The 21943-nt window shown below is 41.4% G+C and overlaps 1 protein-coding gene across 1 annotated transcript; it reads right to left on the bottom strand.

Moving 5' to 3' along the window:
* Positions 1-1242: 1242 nt before the first annotated feature.
* Positions 1243-21666, bottom strand: LOC143485623 (beta-1,3-galactosyltransferase 2-like). Its single transcript, XM_076985122.1, has 2 exons — positions 21513-21666; positions 1243-2815 (listed from the first exon to the last, which is right to left on the bottom strand). The coding sequence occupies exon 2, from the start codon at positions 2800-2802 to the stop codon at positions 1666-1668; it is 1137 nt and encodes a 378-aa protein (XP_076841237.1). The 5' UTR covers positions 2803-2815; positions 21513-21666; the 3' UTR covers positions 1243-1665.
* Between the last annotated feature and the right edge of the window lie 277 nt (positions 21667-21943).

The following is a 21943-nucleotide window of genomic DNA, read 5'->3' as shown; positions in this document are numbered from 1 at the left end:
TGCCACAAACAACACAAAAGCACGGCGGATCTCTTCAAACAAACACCACGCAGACAAACACTTACCACGAGACATGACCACGAACGAAGGAGAAAGAAAAAGAGACTGGCGGCTTCCGAAGGGTGGCTGGTCATTCTGTGACGGGCGGGGGTGAGCAACAAAAAGGAAGCGATCCCGCCAAGTCTCAGGGAAAAAGGATGGTTTAATAGAAAGTGTGCAAACCTAAAACCCATGCAATAGATCCAAATTAAGGATATAATGACCAGCGGTCAACTGGTACAAATACAAGACATATATAGGCAAACAAACGACCCTCAGGTGAGACGGATCACGGGCTCCGCCCACCTGAGGGACGCACATGACGTCACCAAACAACAACAACAGCCGCTGTGGACGGAGGCGGCCGGTAGGGGGCCGCCTCACCGTGACACTTCTGTCCATCAACACTTAACTTCAAGACATTAACTTCAGGGTTCATAGAGAGGTCCCTCTTAAGTTAACTCAGGATTAGGTGTAAGTAAACCTGCCAGCAAGCAGGTTAGCTTCAGAGCATAAATTGCTATAGCAACTGACACCTAGTTTATTTTAACCCGTTTTCTGGTACAGTTAAGCACTTAACTCCCTGGTCATTTCTATCAGAAAGGCAAACACTGGTTGTGGTGGCTTATGGCTCAGCCTCCTATGAGTGTTGCTTCCTTGCATGAGTTTGTAGTGTGACGGATTGATGTGGTGACTGTAAACGGGAGTGTGTGTGGGAATTAGGGAGGTGTGAAGTGTGCTGTATTTTAGTGGGAGCAGTAATAATCAGTGAACTGATTAACATACTTTGAGCTTGGGTGTGTGGTGCTTGCTCTTGCATCTAAATTGAAGCTTACCAGATTACCCAAAGAAATAGCATTATTACAATAGCTACTCTAGATTTTTTAAAGTATGGTGTAGGGCTTGTTGCCAGGCCTTTGATTTGTATTCCTCAAATTGGGTAAGAAAGAAGATTCTCTGTATGGTTTCAAGATAGACTTGTACCCACACCTTTGTACACACATGCCTACTGTCTTCATTCAGTCTGGTATGGCTTTTTGTTGGGTACAGTAGGGACTTACTGCATACAAAATCAATAAAAAATAATAAAAATATTTTGTAACGATATTGGATAAAAACAAGTAACAGTAATACAACACATCAGAATTTAACCATATCTGTTGCTGACAGTTAAAACACAATTTATTACTGCTATTATTATTAAGTCCTCTGTTGTTACAACTGACACTACAACCTCATGTATCATAATTGTAATACTGAGTGACCTTGAAGCAGACAGGTGCTGAGAAGAGCAATATTTATTTAAGGAAAATCCAACATCATAGTGGTTTAAACAGTCCAGGGTTAGTTTACCAATCCAAAGGAATCCGGCAGACATAAACAGAAAGACAACAAATAACAGAAAACACAAATAAATATTTTTAAATACACAAACAAGGAAACGAACTTGACACAAACCATGAGGGATGAAGAACTAAATGAGGTTAGGGTTATGATTTTGCAAAAATAAAAATATATTTACATATTACAATACAGATCCTATTTCAAATTAAATTAATTTCCAAAACGTTTTCCATTAATGTCACACACTCTCCACATAGTGACTTCACATTCCCTCTGTGAATGTCACATAGGTTTCTTTATGTCCTGCCAAAATGTGACCAACTGCTGTGGGGAACCTAGGATGATGGTAATCACTCTGAGAAAATTACTGCGTTGATAGTTGCCATTAAAATAAGCCTGAAACTGGGAAGGGTTAGGCGGGTTTGAAGGTGAGATACCTATCTGTTTTAGGCACACACCTATGTATGCATCCTCTATGTTAAATGGCTTTATATTTTTTGACACAGCAACAATCTTCTCCGGGAGGTCGTTGGAGAAGACATAACCCATTCCCAACAAGTAAGTAGGGTAGAACTCTTCAGCATATAATTCTTCTGACACATACCACTTGGAGTTCTTGTCCCTGACGACGGGACGGTTCCACATAACCATGCCAGTTATGTAGTTTTCTGTAGGTGTGTTGGGGTCTAGCAGCATGGCCATCAGATTTTCCAGGTTAAGGAACATGTCCGAGTCAACCTTCATGGAGTAGTTTGACTGAGGGCAGTGTGTGGCCAGCCAGTCCATGATCACCATGGTCTTTATTGTCAAGTTGATGTATGTGTCCATGAAGTTGCTCTGGATGATGTCATGGTGTTGCTGGCTTTCCAACAATAGCTGCTCCTGCAACTTCTCAGCCTGTTCTCCACCAGGTAGACCAAGCATAAACAAGACCTTCACAACTTTGCCCTGCACCACACTCTCATTACCCCAGGTGCTACGGATGGCATCTCTGGCCTGCACCTGCTGAGGAGCCACAGGCACCATGAGAGTCAGGAAGGGCTCCATGTGATCACACGTCTCCGGTTCATCCAGGATGTAATGGTAGTTGTGCGGGTAAGCTTCATGGTAATACGTATCTTCCACCTGAGTAATATTTGTAACATCCTGTGTAGTCCTCATAGTGACTTGTGCTTCTGTGGTATTGGTTATCCACTGATTGTAATTTGGCAGAGAGGTTGTACTGAGCAGTGTTTTATTGTTAATATCAGTTCTCATGTAATAAGAATGGATTTGATTGGTGATGTTCCTGAACCATATTCTGGAGTGCCCAAGGGCGATATTAGACATGTAGAGACTGACCAATGCAGCGAAGGTTAGGGACACCAAGAATATGAAGATGGTCTTAAACTGGAACCTGCCAGGGTTGATGATGGCCATCTTCTGAGCCAGACTACAAGAAACAGAATAGGATGAGAAAAATTAATCTTATTTCTTGGGGTGAAACCTTATTTTGATTTAATTTGCTCTCAGTAACAAGGGGAAACAACATACAGACAGGTGAAGAAAGGGCAGGGTAACAACGGAGCAACACAATAAATGCAGCAAACACACGTGGTGGACCGAACCACAACATACAGGAGAGTGGAGGAATGTGCTGTTCTGTGACACCACTATAACTGACTTTGACCTTGAATGAGATTTTCATATGTGGAAAAGTCTTTATTTACATGATTCGTTTTGCAATTACCCACACATTGGCCTATATTAAAAACCACTCATTGCGTTCTACATACTGTAACAGTATGAATCAGTCATGCCTAATTACAAGTAAACACAAAGCCTATAAATATAGTAAACAAAGATGGTAAGAAAAACACCCTCAAGGTCGACCTGGATGATAGCACTGGGGTCTACTTCCTGCTCGAGACCTGCATTCTGCTTCAGTAACAGCTCAAACCCATAGCATATGTGGCAGGCTCTACAGCCAGTAACACTGGGCTACTCCTTTACTGATGTCTTCAACTTAAGAAAAGCAGGTTATTTTATACACTTATTTTACCCACCTAAAGAAGCCTTCACTAGACCCGGAAGTGCTTGCAAACTACAGGCCTATTTCCAATCTTCCTTTTTTTGTTAAAGGTCCTAGAGAAGGCAGTTGCATTGCAACTTCAGAACCATCTCAATGGAAACAACATGTTTGAGAAGTTCAAGTCTGGCTTCCGTCCAGCACACGGCACAGAAACCACCCTTCTCAGGGTAACAAACAATCTACTAATGTCAGCTGATGCAGGGTCACCATCCCTGCTTATTCTTCTTGACCTAACAGTGGCTTTTGATACAGTGGATCGTTCCATCCTACTGGAACGCCTCTACAATGCCATTCGACTCCCTGGAACTGCATTGCAGTGGTTCCAGTCCTACCTGGCTGACAGGACTGAATATGTTCTACTGGGTGGTTATAAGTCCAGGCAGCTTCTTGTCATGTGTGGCGTTCCACAGGGGTCGGTTCTTGGCCCAATTCTTTTTATCATTTACATGTTACCCCTTGGACAAATTATTAGTAAACATGGGTTGTCCTTTCATTGCTATGCTGACGATATCAAAACTGCACCAAGCTCCTCTGCAACCCTGTCTCAAGTTACCATATGTCTTGAGGATATACAGGCATGGATGAGCAGCAACATCCTTCAGCTCAACAGTGGTACAACTGAGGCACTACTTGTTGGTACCCCTCATCAAGTTCGTTCCTCCTCCAAACCCCAGTTTAATTTTGATGGTCAGATTATCACTCTCTCCTCCTCAGTCACTAATCTAGGGGTTTAGTTTGATCCACAGCTGACTTTTAATACTCACATAAAACATCTCTGCAAAAACTCATTTAATCACCTCCAGAATATAGCTAAACTTTGTCCTCTTCTGACTCACAAAGATGCAGAGAAACTTGTCCATGCCTTTATTTCCTCAAGGCTGGACTACTGCAACAGCCTTTTTATTGGGATTTCTGACAAGGACATCCAGGCATTACAATAAATTCAAAACAGTGCCGCCAGAATCCTAACGACGGTCAGGAAGTATAAACACATCACCCCCATTCTAAAATCACTGCACTGGCTTCCTGTCTCATCCTGTATAAACTACAAAATCCTTCTGCTTACATACAAATGTATTACTGGTCAAGCCCCATCATACCTACAAGAACTTCTCACCCCCCAAACATCAATCCGCACCCTCAGATCATCAGGCAGCATGCTCCTCCAGGTGCCCCCCACTAGGCTTCGAACAGTGCCTTTTGCTCAGCTGCACCATAACTCTGGAACTGTCTCCCGGTCCAGCTTAGGTCTGCGCAGAGCCAGGACACTTTTAAAGCTCTTCGTAAGACTTATCTTTAAAAAAAGGTATATTGCTGTTGATATATTTTATATTTTAATTATTTTTATATACATAATATTGGATGACTTTTTGTTTTTATTTTTTAGTGCTAAATGTTTGCCTTTGTTGTGGCACTTTGAGATTTTACAAAATGAAAAGTACGTTACAAATAAAATCTATTATTATTATTATATGTATTATTATTATTATTATTATCATTATTAATATCCAGGAGACTCTTTAAAATTAAGAATCCAGTGCCCATTTCATACTAATGATACTGAGCATTCACATATACTGTATGTAACAATATGGAACACACAACTGCAAAATATATAGTGTTGAATTAACCTAAAAATTCTATATCACAGCAGCAAAAAATAAGTCTTACCCCAGAGGGGTTTAACACCAGGAGTGTCCATCGAGTTTGTTAACAATTTGGAGGAAGACCTTATCTGGATGAGCTGCTGTGCTGAGAGAATAGGGAGCACATCTGAACATGCTTGGACACAGCTAGGCATACCATGTTCACCCACAACCATTCAAAAACCCATCATTGCATATGTGGTCATAGAGTTCTTTTTCCATGATGGAGAGGCACCCTGCAGGGAAATATTGTGTATAGCATGGTTATAATGCAGAGTGAATGATAGGTCAACACAAATGCTTAGACAGAACTAACGGTAAAACGATGCACTATGCATATGCTAACAGAACCCAAAGGCTCAATACAAACAAAGACCAGCCATGAGACAGCAAACACAGAGCTTCAATGTAAAGGCTTCAAAGGAATCAAACAAGAAACAGGTGGAACTCGTGAAAGAAGAGGAAAGTCAAACAAAAGGTGTAACAAGTAAACAAAAACCAGGAAGTGCCTTTTGCGTCACTTGCAATGTGACAAACAATGACAATGTCATATCCATAGTGACAGAAGTGATGGTAGTCAAGAAGAGCAATTTGTAAATACTATGGAACACAACACCAGTGAATGTTTTGGAGGGCGTGAAAATGAACGGTTTGAAATCCATGTCACTGGCATGACTCGTTATTTCCAGTCTTCATTGCTATTCTCCGTATTCGTGTCATGTTCGGTCACATTATACTCTGATATCTGTTTACACTACAGCTGTGCTTTGCGTTCTGTTTTCCCACAATATATTTAGCTTTTGTTTGCACATTTAGCATCACGTTGTTTGTACATAATTGTGCATAATATGCTGGAGATTGGGGGTCATGAACTGCAAGTGGGGGAGTTTAAGCATCTTGATGGTCTTGACATGTGATGGGAATAAGGATCATGTGATGGACCTCAGGTTATGTGCAGCAGCTACAGTAACGTGGTCTCTGTATCAGACTGTACTGTAGTGCTGAGAACAAACTGAGCTATAAAGCAAAGCTCTCGGTTTATCAGTGAGTCTATTTCTTCACTCTCACCTATTGCTATGAATCCTGGGTAATGTGCAAAGATGGCAGATCGCAAATATGATCTCCCAACATGAGCTTATTTGCACACACTCTTACCACATCCTTTACATGGATATTATAAATGGAAATATAAATATTACTTATGTAACGTGTGGTGGAGGAGGCAGGCACCACAACGTTCACGGTGAACATAAAGACGTTTATTAATACTCAGACGTATAAGCTCCGGGTGGAGCGCGAGCAGAACAGAACCACACTCACGCAGACACGTAGCTTTAGACAAAGACGAGCACAAGACACTGCGCGAACACACATTAAATAGGTGATTAACACAGACCCTCGTGATCTCGAGACAAGGCACAGGTGCGACTACGAACACGCTCACAAACAACCCACACCCACGGAAGTACATACATGGACATAACGACACACAGACAACGTAGCGGCACGCCCACAGGGAAGGGTCCGGGACTGTCACCGTAACAACTTAAATATCAGTTTACACAGTAACCACAGGAAATGACACTTTATCTGAAAGAGTAACATTTATCTCATTACTGTACACACTTTGTGTCATTTTATCATAACACAAAAGTAACAAGTGGATTACCAATATGTTATTTGACAGTACCAATACAAAAGCTGTCCAAGTGTAACCTTTACATCATACTTGTGTTTCAATGCTGAGTCATGGACACATACTATATGTATATTTGCATTTCCTGTTAAGCTTTATGGGAAAATGACTGCCTCACACTGGAAGCGATCCAAATCTGTTTTTACAATCTATCAAATAAACTGTTTTAATACACTTCTGTACCTACATAAGACAAAAACGAAGTTAATGATCTTGTATTTACACAAGGTGTAGTACCGTAATAAATCTATGTGCATATCGCTACAGCAGTCACTGTCATGGGAGGCCGGCAGCAGGTGACACAGGTGAGCCGCCCACTCATCCACAGCCACACCTTCACACCACACCTCTCCCTGTTCTCAGTCACCCACTTGTGAATCACTCCCACTCATCATCACCTGCACCTGTCTCCTGTTTATTTCCCTCTATTTAAGCCTACAGGTCCCTGCCTCCAGTGCTATGCAGTAGCCTTAACTAGCCTGCTCAAACGCGTCTAGAGCCTGCCTGCATGACCGACTATCACCTGTGCTTTGTAGACTTGAGTATCGCTATTTCTATATTACTGTTTCTATATCACTGTATTGTTCACAGCTTCATTGAGGTTTCATTAATTTCAGTACCATTATAGTTTTGACTGGCACAAATGTGTGCCGTATTTTGTCAATTGTGATTTTTACACTGCAATCGAAATTTGTCCTCCGCTTTTAACCCATCTGTGCAGGTAGAACACACACACTAGTGATTACGAGGGGGCTGTGGATCACACATGCCCAGAGCGGTGGGCAGCCCTAGCCCTAGCCCGGGGAGCAGTTGGGGTTAGGTGCCTTGCTCAAGGGCACCTCAACCATGGCTTCAGGTCTGGGAATCGAACCCACAACCCTCCGGTCACAAGACCAGTTCCCTACCACTAGGCCATGACTGCCCCATATATATATATATATATATATATATATATATATATATATATATATATATACATACACAATATACAATGTTAGTCAAAAGCATGTTATGTTAGTCAAAAGCATGCTTAAATGTTGTTTCTTGTATAATCACTGATGCACACCAAAGCATGCAACAAAACAGAAAATAAACAAAAGATATTTTGCAGGTCCTTGTGTAGCCTGCATAACGTCCTCAGGTGGTCATGGTGATGCTCATCCCTGCTGTCAGTTACTGACATTCAGTGGTGAACAAGTGGACTTGTTATTCTTTGTCTCCTTGAGATGGTATACATTACACATCAGGAGTCACACTAGGTTATGTGACTATGTTATGTTTTGTGTCCATTGTCTGCCACTGTTATGTTACGTGGCTACTTTCATTTGTATTAGTGCATTAATTATGTTGGGTTTCGTCTACATTTGTTTTCATTAGACACTTTAGTTGGAGACCTGTGCTTTTGCTTCCTTCTTTTCTTATCTACATGTTCTTCGCCCATTATAAATATATATTTTTAATTGTTAAAGTTTAATAATGGATGCTACACCGATTCTTTAACTTTGCTAGAGAGAACATTTTAAAGATTTTTCACTAAATTAAGAATCAAGTTATTCTAATATTAACACACTAGCATTGCACAATCACAAAAATATACTATCTGTGTGTTCACACCATGTATAGAATACAGAACACATTAGCTTATGCTGGTCTCTGCGACGGAGTCAGACAAGGTTTACATTCCAACCAGACATCTGAAAATGAATGTGTTGCATGATTTTTCCTCTGCCATGGTTGAAAGGAACACTAGCTGCAAAACTGGATTTTCACAAAAGGGGATTAAACACCACACCTGTTGAAAAAAAGCACATTGTTCCCATGAAGCACATACAAAAGTCCCTAGCAAACATGCTGGATTTAGCCATACACACCAGATAATTATAGGGAGTAGCCTAATATAAATCCGTCCAAACAAAAGTAAAATCCAAGTAGAAGGAGTGAACAGATTCCTTCAAATCAATAAAGACAATTTTTCTTTAACTTGTGCCATTCTCTCTCAACCAGTCACAAAAATGTATTTTAGATGTTCGGTGTAGAGCTATTTCTTATTTCTGATTGACTCTGAGTCATATAAAAGTGCAGACTGCGTTGGGCAACTGAGTGGACCACGTCTAATCTGCAAACTGGAAAAGTAGCTAGCTGTCTTTTAGTGCAATTTTAACAAGTTTAGACTCACACCCACATGCTAAAATAAGTGATTCATTGTTTGATATTTTTTCCTTTGATAATGTCATTTGTGGTTAGTCGTTAGCTAGTGACGGCCAATCTCTACATATATATTTACAGATATGTTGTGATTTTTGTGATTGTTACTCGCTCTGATTTCTAATCTGCCCAAATCCCATCCAGATCACCACTGAACCTCCCACCAATGTTCACAGTGGGTGTGAGACACTGTGGCTTGTAGGCCACAGATTAATCAGAGAAGATCTTACTCCTCTGAATCTTATGGTCATTTCAGCTTGATTCTTCTGATGAGCTTTTTTTTTCTAACTTTTATGACTTCAGTCCAGCACCTAGGAGCCTGATTTGAATCTTCCACACTATGCACTTCATCCCAGCTGCTGTTAGCTGCTGTTGTTTTTGTAGGTCACTTAATGTCATCCTGTGGTTACTGACATTTGAATGAGTTGGTCATCCCGGTCAGTGGAGAGTGGAGCTTGCACTCTGCTGGCTGTTGTCTTCAATATCTACTGCTTAACCTCGTACTTACAAACCACCATCATTGAAATTTTAAGAAAGCTGACTCTCTCCCTCATTTTTCTCCCAATTTTGCATATCTCTACATCTCTTAATACAATACACTGCACAAATTTTGTTCACCCAACAACAATCATTTTCATTATTCTCAACTTTGCAGTAAGTTCTTTTAACATGATAAACCTAATTTTCCCAATTTACTTTTCTAAGTAGGCTTAAGTAACAGTTTAACCAATATTTTTTCATAGTGATCTAATCAGTTAGTTAGCCTGCTCAAAAATGAGAAATACATTTGCCGTGTATGATCTCAAACATTTTTATTTAACAAACTCAAATGGACACCCAGTACGTGAGCAATATTACCTCAGAACTTTTCTGAGAAAGTTTCTCCCATTTTTTAATTCTTGAAAAAAATGTCCGAATGAAAAAAATCACAGCTCAGTCTTGCAAACCACTTGCCCTCAAATAGATAACTGACTTTAACTTTGACAATGGCTTATCACCACACAGGGAAATATGCCACTTAAGGTTAAACTATTAGAGATATGAAATACAGGGTTGCCAACTTTTGAAGATCGCTTGGAGTGAGATTTGAACCTGGAGGAGGTGGCAAACATAAGTTGTCGACGGGGGGGATGGCGAACGTAAAATGGACACAAATTAAGTGTTATAGTGTGAATCATAGATGTGGATCAGAGGTAAATAAACTATATTTTTTATTCGGCGTGAGATATCGGAAGTGTGGCGTGAGTAGGGTTGCCACCTAGGTCCGACAAAAAACAAGGACACTGTCATACTGACACAGGGTGGCGAGTGTAATCTGTTGACGGGGGGGTGGCGAACGTAAGTTGTTGAGCGCATGGGGTGGGTGGCGAACGTAAAATGTTAAAATGTTACCGGAAGGGTTTAAAATGGACACAGCGAGAAAAAAAACTGATTTAAAGTGTGCAGAAACAGTCTGAATCGTGGTTTGAACTAACCTAGTTTTTTTGCCGGGACCGAATATTAAAAAGAAGAAAAACTGGGACAGCCCGGGAAAACCGGGACAGGCACGTGAAAACCGGGACAGTCCCGAGAAAACCGGGACAGGTGGCAACACTAGGCGAGAGAGCGTGTGAAGACGGTCAAATGCGTGTGTCTCACGCTCAATGCATGAGAGTTGGCAACCCTGGAAATACCGTCAACTGTACGGCTGTACTGGACAAACCAGCTGGCTTATCCTAGCTAGTTTGCTAATTATGCCACGAAAAGGATAGCCAAAATCTATCCAAAATCATTTCAAACCCATACTTAGCTTAACTTGACAAAATATGACAAAAGTTTATCATATTCAGCTAATTAGCTAATGTAGCCCTGGTATGGGTCTTCCTTTTTTCCCCTTGACGATTTGGTGGTATGGGAGGAGTCAGGTAATTACAGGCTGCAGTGTGCCTGTAATCAGACATGTTATAAGTGCACCTTGGGAAGCTTGGAGAAATAGTGTGGCTAAGCTAAGCACCACAACGGGACGACAGGTTTGGAGCGTGAGCTTGACTTTACTGTGTGTTCGCTGTTGTAAGGTACATTGCATTTTCAGTTATGTATTCTGTTTTTAAATGTGAGTGTTTTGTCCTGCTCTTATAGCAAGGGATAGGCACAGACGAGGTGCATTGATACCTGGGTGCAGTACTACTTTGCGAGCAGAATTATTGTTCAACTCTAATGCTGCTATTTGAGAGTTTGATTTTAATTCTAGTGGTCTGCTTCATGGGCAGGTAACCGTGGCCCTTGTTGTAAAGTTTCCGGTTTCCTGCCGATGCTGCTTCCTGCCGACGCTGCTTCCTGCCGACGCTGTTGCGGAGCGAATTTTGAAATTGTTTTCTAAAGTATAATAATCTATTTACGTGCTAATCTTTTACTTATTGCCTTCCTAGATACATTTTACAGGTTTTATTCCGGCCGCTGACCAACTTTCTGGCTTCACAAATCAGCTACCGTAAGTTTATATATCGGCTAGACACGGTAAGTGTTTTGATTCATTCATGGCTGGTGTCGGTTTGTTTCCCGGTTCGGAGTGTGGCATGTTTAGTCTAGAGCCTTTTGCCACCGACAGTAATAGCGATAGTATCTATGAGAGGTGCAACTTAGTTATTTCTCTCGTGGCGAAAGTGGAAAGCTTAGAGCACCACGTCCACTCATTATTGAGGGATAGAGAGACAGGGTCAGTAGTAGCTGTGGACGCGCCAGGGAGAACTAGCGCCTCCGCGACTCCGGCGATAGAGCCCTCACAGTGGGGCGAATGGGTGACGTCTCGGCGGCGTAGTCAGAGAGCGAGGGCTGCAGCTACCGCTAACGCCAGCGCTAGCCCACCAGAGCACCACTCCCCGGTTCACGTGTCCAACAGGTTTGCCCCGCTCAGTGCTACACCCGCTGAGGAGCCTGTCTCACAGACTCTGGTCATAGGAGACTCTATAGTCCGACACGTGAAAGTCGCTATTCCTGTAGGGGCACCAGCGGTTACAGTCAGCTGTTTACCGGGAGCCAGAGCGCCGGAAATTAGTGGCAACCTTAGACTGTTAGCCCATAGGAGATTCTCTAGGATAGTCATTCATGTAGGGGCCAACGATATACGTCTGCGGCAGGCAGAGGTGACTAAGGCTAATGTTAAAGAGGTGATTAAATTAGCCCAGACAATGTCCGATGCCGTAATCTGCTCTGGCCCCATCCCAATGCGGCGCGGCGATGAGCAATACAGCAGGCTCACGTCGCTAAACCGCTGGATGTCCAAGTGGTGCTCCGAAAATCAAGTGGGCTTTATTAATAATTGGAAAGAGTTCGAGGGCAAGCCTGGTCTTTTAGGCAGGGACGGTGTCCACCCCACCCGGGATAGCGCCGCCTTGTTATCCTGCAGCATAGCCCGTAGTCTGTTAGTTAGTGGGCAGTGTAGTACTAGGAGCTGCTGACTAACCAGAGTCGCGACCAGGCCGCATACTAACGGGTTAAACCTGTCTGCGAGCTGCCTAGAGGCGTCACCAATTTCCCATAGGATTGAGACTGTGTCTGTGCCCCGGGTTAAACTAAATCATAAGAGAATAGTCCGTCCTAAGTTTTTAACTAATATTCAGACTTCACATCCAATTATTACCTATATTACCGATCTGAAAATCGGATTAATCAATATTCGATCACTCAACTCAAAAGCAGTTTTTGTAAATGAACTTATAACTCACCAGAAAATTGATATTCTATGTCTAACTGAAACGTGGATTCAATCTGGTGATTATTTAACATTAAACGAAGCCACTCCTGTGGGATATAGTTATATACAGTACATAGACATAGATTGTCAGGCAGAGGAGGAGGAATATGTATAATCTATCGTGATTGTTTAGAAATTCATCAGAAATACCTAGATATCTCAAACTCATTTGAGATGCAGTCTATTAATGTAATTAGTCCATCTGAAAATAAAAGTACATTTTCCCTAACTAATGTATACAGACCACCAGAGCCTTACTCAGATTTCTTAAACGATTTTACTGATTTTGCAGCAAATTTAGCAGTATGTAGTGACAAAATAATAATGGTAGGAGACTTTTTGATAATGCGGAGGATCCACTGACAAGGGCTTTTACTTCTATATTGAACTCTGTCAGCATTATACAAAACGTAGTAGGACCTACACATTATCGAAATCATACCCTAGATCTATTCTTAACGCTGGGTATCGACGTAGATAATATAAATATACTTCCGCAAACCGTAGCAATCTCTGATCACTATTTAGTCCAATTCGATCTTTACCTTAACATAAATACCCGCCCGTCTCATCGGCAGTGTATAAAGCGCTCGATAAATTCATCAACAGCAACACAGTTTATTGAAACCCTCCCTGATTTAACTGCTTTAGCCCACTCGCCATCTGATCCAGGAGAGTTAGATAGTCTAACCGACTGCTTAGAGAATACCTGCAGATCAGCTCTAGATATAGTAGCTCCACTAAAATATAAAAAAGCTAGATCCAAAAAGCTCGCCCCGTGGTACACTGACCAAACTAGAAACTTAAAACAAATAGCACGTAAATTAGAGCGGAAATGGCGATCTACTAAGTTGGAAGTATTCCACTGTGCCTGGAAGGATAGCATTATTGAATACAAACGGGCACTCACTAAAGCACGCTCAGCATACTTAGCCTCACTGATTGAGAAAAATAAAAACAATCCTAGATTTCTTTTTAATACTATTTCTAAACTTACAAAAAACCAAGCAGGCGCAGAACCTCAGATTCCAGTAAACCTCACTAGTAATGTATTTATAGATTTCTTTGATAATAAAATTGAGAATATTAGACAAAATATAAAACCTTTTATTAGCAATACAACTGGTATGTCATCTAGTTTGGTTGAAATTGATTTAAATTACATACCGGGAGAAAAACTTGATGCTTTTCATCCACTCCCACAATCAGAATTAGAGAAAATAATTTCTTCCTTAAATTGTACTACCTGCACACTAGACTCAGTTCCCTCAAAGTTATTAAAAGAGGTATTACCAGCTGTAACTGAACCTCTTCTAACTATAGTTAACTCATCCATTACAATAGGTCACATGCCCAAATCATGTAAATTTGCAGTTATTAAACCTCTGATCAAGAAACCAAATCTTGATCCGACTGTGCTATCTAATTATAGACCCATTTCGAACACATCATTTATATCTAAGATCATAGAAAAAGCTGTTGCCCAGCAATTATGCCTATATCTGCATAGGAATCACATATTTGAAAAGTTCCAATCTGGCTTTAGGCCCCATCACAGTACTGAAACAGCATTAGTCAAAGTAACAAATGATCTCCTCCTTGCTTCTGATCAAGGCTATGTATCACTGCTAGTGCTTCTCGATCTTAGTGCAGCTTTTGACACAATTGATCATAGGATCTTGCTAGAAAGGTTAGAACGCTGGGTTGGAGTCTCAGGCACAGCCCTTTCATGGTTTAACTCTTACTTGACAAATCGCCATCAGTTTGTAGAGCTCAATAATATTCCATCCAAACGTACAATAGTTAAATATGGGGTCCCGCAAGGCTCCATCTTAGGACCACTATTATTTACATTATATATGCTACCACTGGGCACAGTTATAAACAAACATGGTGTCAATTTTCACTGCTATGCAGATGACACTCAACTTTACATATCAGCCAAGCCTGATGACAAACTCAGTTTAGGAAAAATTGAGGCCTGTGTAAGAGATATAAAATGCTGGATGTCTCTAAACTTCCTCCAACTAAATGAGGACAAAACAGAAGTTCTCCTTGTGGGCCCTAAGGCCGCAAGACAAAAAATTCCAGATCTAATGCTTAATCTTGCAGACTATCCCATTACACCTGGCACAGTAGCCGAAAACCTAGGTGTCATACTCGACTCCGACCTATCATTTGATAAATACATAGATAATACTACTAGGATAGCTTTTCTACATCTCCGCAACATTGCCAAATTAAGAAATGCATTATCACAGGATGATGCAGAAAAATTGGTGCACGCCTTTGTTAGCTCTAGATTAGACTACTGCAATGCACTACTGTCAGGATGTTCAAATAGGAATCTAAATAAACTTCAAATAGTTCAAAATGCCACAGCCAGAGTTCTGACCAGAACTAGAAAATTTCAACATATTACACCAGTCCTATCAGCTCTGCATTGGCTCCCAGTTAAATTCCGTATTGCTTTTAAAATTCTATTATTAACATATAAAGCACTGCACGGGCTTGCTCCTGAATACCTCCAGGAACTTATTTCCTACTATGAACCCCCACGTCCACTAAGATCACAGGGTGCTGGTCTTTTATTAGTTCCACAAATTAATAAGGTAACAGCAGGGGGAAGAGCCTTTTCTTATAAGGCCCCCCAGCTTTGGAACAACCTTCCAAATTGCATACGGGACTCTGACACAGTCACAATCTTTAAGTCTAGGTTGAAAACCCACCTATTTGGTTTAGCGTTTGATAATTAATATCCCCCTTAGATAAAGGTACAGATCCAGGGGTTCATAGACGAAGGGTTTTATGGTAGACTGGGGCGCTGGTGCTGTCGTCCTGTCACTGCTCGTGGTCACTCAAGTTTGTTGACAGGGCAGTGGATGGATGCCATTGTCTCAGAATGCCCCCAAGCCTATGTTACGTTCTGGTTCTGCCTTTTTAGCTAGGCTGTAATAGTTTAACTTAATGCCGGAGTTGCTGCCACACTCCAGAAATGTGTTTAATTTTATCTGTCCTGTATATGTCCTCATACAGAGCTAATTTTCCCTGTTTTATTTTCTCAACATGGCTGCCCGCCTGCTCGAGGAAAAATGAGATGAGGAGAGACAAGCGATCCATCCAGTGCCAGCCACCTACTGCCTGACCGGATGAGCCTACACCATGATGGACATTACTACATCTTTTCCTTTTCTTTATTTCTTTCTGTTTAAATTGTTGTAGTTGTCATGGTGACCGGTGTCGGCCAGAGGAGGATGGGTTCCCCCCCGAGTCTTGGTTCCTCTCAAGGTTTCTTCCTCATGCAAAAAACTAGGGAGTTTTTCCTTGCCACTGTCGCCCTTGGCTTGCTCACTGGGGGCTAGGACTCGGCACTTGTAAAGCTGCTTTGTGACAACAACTGTTGTAAAAAGCGCTATATAAATAAAATTTGATTGATTGATTGATTGAAGTTTGAATAACTTTACTTGCTAGCTAGAAGTGCTGAGGTTTGTGCTTTTATATATTTTGTTTATTTTAATATTCAGGTTTGTTGATTTTATGAAGTTGGGGTACCAATTGGAGTCGGGACTTTCATTTGTGGGTGTTCACTAGTGTGTGCAGTGCAATAAAGTGTGGAATTGCTGTGGCGAGATTTTATTTTAATGAGAGAGAAATGACGTGTGTAACTGAATGTGCCGAGTTGGTCTCCTAGATTTCATAATTGAACAAGTCCTTGAAGGGATTTTATTTTAATTAAAAGAAAAACCAACAGCATTTCCTGTTTTATTGCAAACTCCTCCATCTGGCCCTGTCCTGAGTGTCTTCCACTGACACACCAGCCACTCTCATATCCTCTACCACTGCATCCATAAACCTCCTCTTAGGTCTACCTCTCCTCCTCTTGCCTGGAAGTTCCATCCTCAAGACCCTCCTACCAATATACCTCTCCTCCCTCCTCTGTACATGTCCAAACCATCTCAATCTCGCTTCCCTAACTTTATCTCCAAAGCATGCTACTGTACTGATACTAGAGGTGTCAATTCCAGGTTCAGAGATTAAAAGCCCTCACCAGGATTTTGCTCAGGCTTCCTGGATTGTGTTGATTCCACTAATTTTACCTGGATTGCTAATTAGAAAATCTAGCAAGCTTGAGCAAACTCCTGGTGAGGACTTTTAATCTCTGAACCTGGAATTGACACCATTAGCTGATCCTCTAATAAACTCATTTCTGATCCTATCCTTCCTCGTCACTCCAAATGAGATTCTCAACATCTTCATCTCGGACACCTCCATCTCCCTCACATGTCTCTTTGTCAGTGCCACTGTCTCCAGTCCATACAAGATAGCAGGTCTCACTACTGTCCTATAAGATAAGATAAGATAACCTTTATTGATCCCACGAATGGGAAATTCAGTTTCCCCAGGACTATAAATCTCTCCTTTCATTCTAGCCGACACACTTCTATCACAGATCACCCCAGACACTTTATGCCATCCACCCCACCCTGCCTGCACTCTTCTTTACCTCTCTTTCACTTCCTCCATTACTCTGTACCCTTGACCCTAAGTAGGTAAACTCGTCAACCTTCACCAAATCGTCAACCTTCACCAACCTTCTCCTTGTAACTGGACCTGTCCACCGTCTGCCCTCTCATTCACACACATGTACTCTGTTTTACTCCTGCTCACTTTCATTCCCCTGCTCTCCAAAGCATATCTCCATCTTTCCAAGCTCACCTCTACCTGCTCCCTACTCTCACTACAGATCACAATGTCATCAGTAAACATCATAGTCCAAGGGGACTCCTGCCTAATCTCGTACGTCAGTCTGTACATGACAATTGCGAACAGGAAGGGACTCGGGCTGATCCCTGATGTAGTCCTACCCCCACTTTAAACCCGTCTGTCATTCCTACCGCATATCTCACTGCTGTCACACAGTTCACATACATATCCTGCACTACCCTCACATACTTTTCTGCTACTCCTGACTTCCTCATACAATACCACAGCTCCTGTCTCGGTACTCTATCATAAGCTTTCTCCAAGTCAACAAACACACAATGTAACTCGTTCTGTCATTCCCTATATTTCTCCATTAACACTCTCAAAGCAAACATAGCATCTGTGGTGCTCTTAGCTGGCATGAAACCATACTGCTGCTCACAGATCTCTACCTCTCCTCTAAGCCTAGCTTCCACTACTCTTTCCCAGATTTTCAGGCTGATTTTCCCGTTTCAGGCTTTTCAGTGACTGATGTACTTTATTCCCCTGTAATTACTACAGCCCTTATTCTTGAAAATCGGCACCATTATGCTTCGTCTCCACTCCTCCGGCATCTTCTGACCTTCCAAGATTCTGTTAAATAACCCAGTCAAGAACTCCACTGCTGTCTCTCCCAAAAATTTCCATGCCTCCTCTGGAATATCATCCGGTCTAACTGCCTTACCACAATTCATTCTCTGAATTGTAGCCCTTACTTCCTCCTTGCTCACCTGAGGCACTTCCTGATTCACAAGCTCTACTTCTCCTAACCTTCTTTCCCTTTCATTCTCTTGTTTCATCAGTTCCTCAAAGTACTCCTTCCACCTTCCCAAGACACTCTCCTCACCAAACAACACATTTCCATTATCATCCTAACCTGCTGCACATCCTGCCCATCACGGTTTCTCTGTCTGGCCAATCTGTACAGATCCTTTCCCCTTCCTTAGTGTCCAACTTCTCATACAGCTTGCTATATACCTTCTCTTTAGCTTCTGCCACTGCTCTCTTTGCCTTACGACACATCTCCTTGTACCGCTGTCTACTTTCTTCATCTCTCTGAAAATCCCAATTCTTTTTAGCCAGCCGCTTTCCTCTCAAACTTTCCTGAACTTCCTCATTTCACCACCACGACTCCTTGTCTATCTTCCTCTGTCCTGAGGTCACACCATGTACCTTCCTAGCCACATCCCTAACTGCATTTGAAGTCTCATCCCAGGTAACCAGAACACCACCACCATTACCCAGTACCTGCCTCACCTCATCCCTGAATTTTACACCACAGTCCTCATCCTTTAACTTCCACCACCTGATGTTAGGTTCCGCTCTCACTCTCTTCCTCTTCTTCACCTCCAAAACCATCTGTAATGTATTAATCAGGCAGACAAGGATCCAAGTGCGGAGAATAGCACGCCAGTGAGACATAAGCCAGAAGGTACAATGGGGCTAGGCAGGGAACGAGGTCTAGGAGGAGAACAGAGGTTGGTACACGGAAATGCAATCATACTGAAGGAACGCTCGGTACGTGGCATGGCAACAATACTTCGCAACCTGGAAGAGAGAGGAGGAAGCTTAAATAGTTGCGAAGGGGAGGAGCAATGAGCAACAGGTGAACTGCATCTGCAGGGAGATCATGTGTTATTCCTGACACCATCCTACATATTACCATCCTATGCAGTTTAGCTACACTCTCCCCTGGTAACACCTTGCAATCACTAAACCTCTTTCAGGTTTCGTCTCCTACAGAGGATATAGTCGACCTGTGTGCATCTTCCCCCACTCTTATATGTTACCCTGTACTCTTCCTTTTTCTTAAAGTAAGTGTGAACTACAGCCATCTTTATCCTTTTAGCAAAATCTATCACCATTTGTCCTTCCGTATTCTTTAAATTAACACCATATCTACCCAACACCACCTCATCATCACTGTTCCCTCCACCAACATGTCCATTTAAATCTGATCCAATAACCACTCTCTCTTCTTTAGGAACCTGCAAAACAACTTCCTCTATCTCTCTCCAGAATTATTCTTTCTCCTCCACATCACAACCTACCTGAGGAGCATAAGCACTGATGACATTCATCATCACCCCATCAATCTAACTTTACACAGATCACCCTGTCACTTACTCTCTTTACCTCCACTACACTCTTACTAAACTCATCCTTCAGGATTACCCCTACTCCATTTCTCTTCCTGTCTACACCATGATAGAAGAGTTTGAAGCCACCACCAATGCTCCTGGCCTTGCTCCCCTTCCAATTGGTCTCCCGTACACACAGTATATCTATCTTCCTCCTCTCCATCGCATCAGCTAGCTCACTCCCTTTACCTGTCATAGAGCCCACATTCAACGTACCAACTCTAACCTCCACCTTCCTGCTCTGCCTCCTCTCCTTCAGCTTCAGAACCCTCTTCCCCCCTCTCCTCCTCCTCCTTGTCCCAACAGTAGTCCAATTTCCACTAATGCCCTGTTGGACAACAGCACCAGTGGCGGTCGTTGTTAACCCGGTCCTCGACAGATCCGGTATGGAATTTCTATTTTTGATCTGCATCATTTGATTTGGTGCAGTTTTTACACCGGATGCCCTTCCTGACGCAACCCTCCCTATTTATCCGGGCTTGGGACCGGCACTAAAATACACTGGTGTGTGCACCCTAGTGGCTAGGTTGGGGGCGCCACACTAATAAACTTTCTTCGCTAGGTAGCTGTAGCTCACGATAAGTCGTCTGACACACAGGTAAATGTATGGTAGTAAATGTTTAAATGTCTTATTTTTCTAACATTATATAAGGGTTAGAGCTAGGTAATGCAAGTGAATTATAAATTTCACACAATTTGAGGAACCACTTGCGGCATGCAACACCGCACTGGGGAGCACCATATAGGATGGATGGAGGTCCTGTCTCGGAGCCTCAACAAGCACAAGCTCTGACAGAGCCTCGACGCATGTGTAGTGTACAAAACGTTGTTTGGAAACACTTTCTTTTCATTGTTAGAACAAGCAAATTTTATGTTTTCAGGTTCAAATTCGAGTTGACGTTTTCAGAAATCATTTTAGTTACTTGTAATGGCCAATCAGTTCACTCAGCATGACAAAAGTAATTAATCATCACAAAAACACATTCAAATACCTTAGCAGATGCTGTTATATAAAATTCTTCTTTTTATTTTCGTATTTTCCAACGCTATTCTATTTGATATATGTTGCTAATTAACAATGGATCCATAATGGTGTAAAAGAATATTTTTACTTCTCACACCAAGCACTTGTCTGATGATGCTGCTTCTAGAAACATTCAGATTTTCCAGTGTGTTTGTGTGAAAGACATCTAGTCACTAATGTCTTATCTACAATGGGCTTGATTTTATATATATATATATATATATATATATATATATATATATATATATATATATATATATATATATATATAATATATATATATATATATATATATATATATATATATATATATATATATATATATATATATATATATATATACATAGCATAGTGGTGCTATGTGTAGCATAGTAAAGTCAGGACACAGCTAAGAAACATATTTTTGAAAAACAAGTTAAACCTGCTCTGAAAAGAAAAACTGGCATCAAACATTCAGTTAAACATGGCATTTTATCTGATTAGAATGCAAAATGTCAATAGAGACTAAGTATGTCTAAAGGCTGATTTGTTACATTAGAGTTGACAATGTTTCCTGGATGAAACAAGTTCAACGAATGATAGTAATATAAATCCAAATATTCTAGTCAGGTACAGCTCTATTATACTACAATATTCTGACTGAAACCTAAATCATGAATTTACATTACTTCCTACTAAACTAATGAAAAATTCATGGATCTAAATGAATCAATGCTTAAAATAAGATGAATGAATAATGATATCTAGATATTTAAACCTTCTCTTAACACAACACTCATGTGTTGAGTCTATTATAATAAACATATATATTATAACATCAACCATTTACAAAGGGTTTGAACAAGCTGAAGAACAGAGACTTTAGCTCACCTTAACCAGCTGTCTGTGCTTGAGGCTCCCTGTGTCCCTGTGCGTGGATGGGAGGAAAGAGAATACTGTAGGTGTGCACTAGGTCACAGGACCCCAAGACACTCTCTGAGATGAGTGCTTTGAGAATGACATTCTGTGGAATTCCAGAATTATGGGTTAGCCGTACCATTTTACCTGGTTCAGGTGTCTGTTAGGAAGGGGAGGAGCTAGGACCAAGGTGCACTCAGAGGTTGTCTGTGATGGCAAAGAGGTGTGTGCTGTTCACCAGATACGCAAGCAACCACTCAGGCAATAATGCATTAATAATTTACAGACTAGACGCAGATTAAGAAGTCTTATAATTTAATATAATAATTAAACTGATGGCAGTTATCAATTTCTATTTTGCAAAAATATGGACAGTTTTGTGTAGAAATATTACTTTCAGTAAT

This window comes from Brachyhypopomus gauderio, unplaced genomic scaffold (genome assembly GCF_052324685.1).
Source record: "Brachyhypopomus gauderio isolate BG-103 unplaced genomic scaffold, BGAUD_0.2 sc37, whole genome shotgun sequence".
Classification (NCBI taxonomy): Eukaryota; Metazoa; Chordata; class Actinopteri; order Gymnotiformes; family Hypopomidae; genus Brachyhypopomus; species Brachyhypopomus gauderio.
Note: the sequence above shows the minus strand (reverse complement) of the source record. Positions and strands in the feature narration are given on the sequence as shown.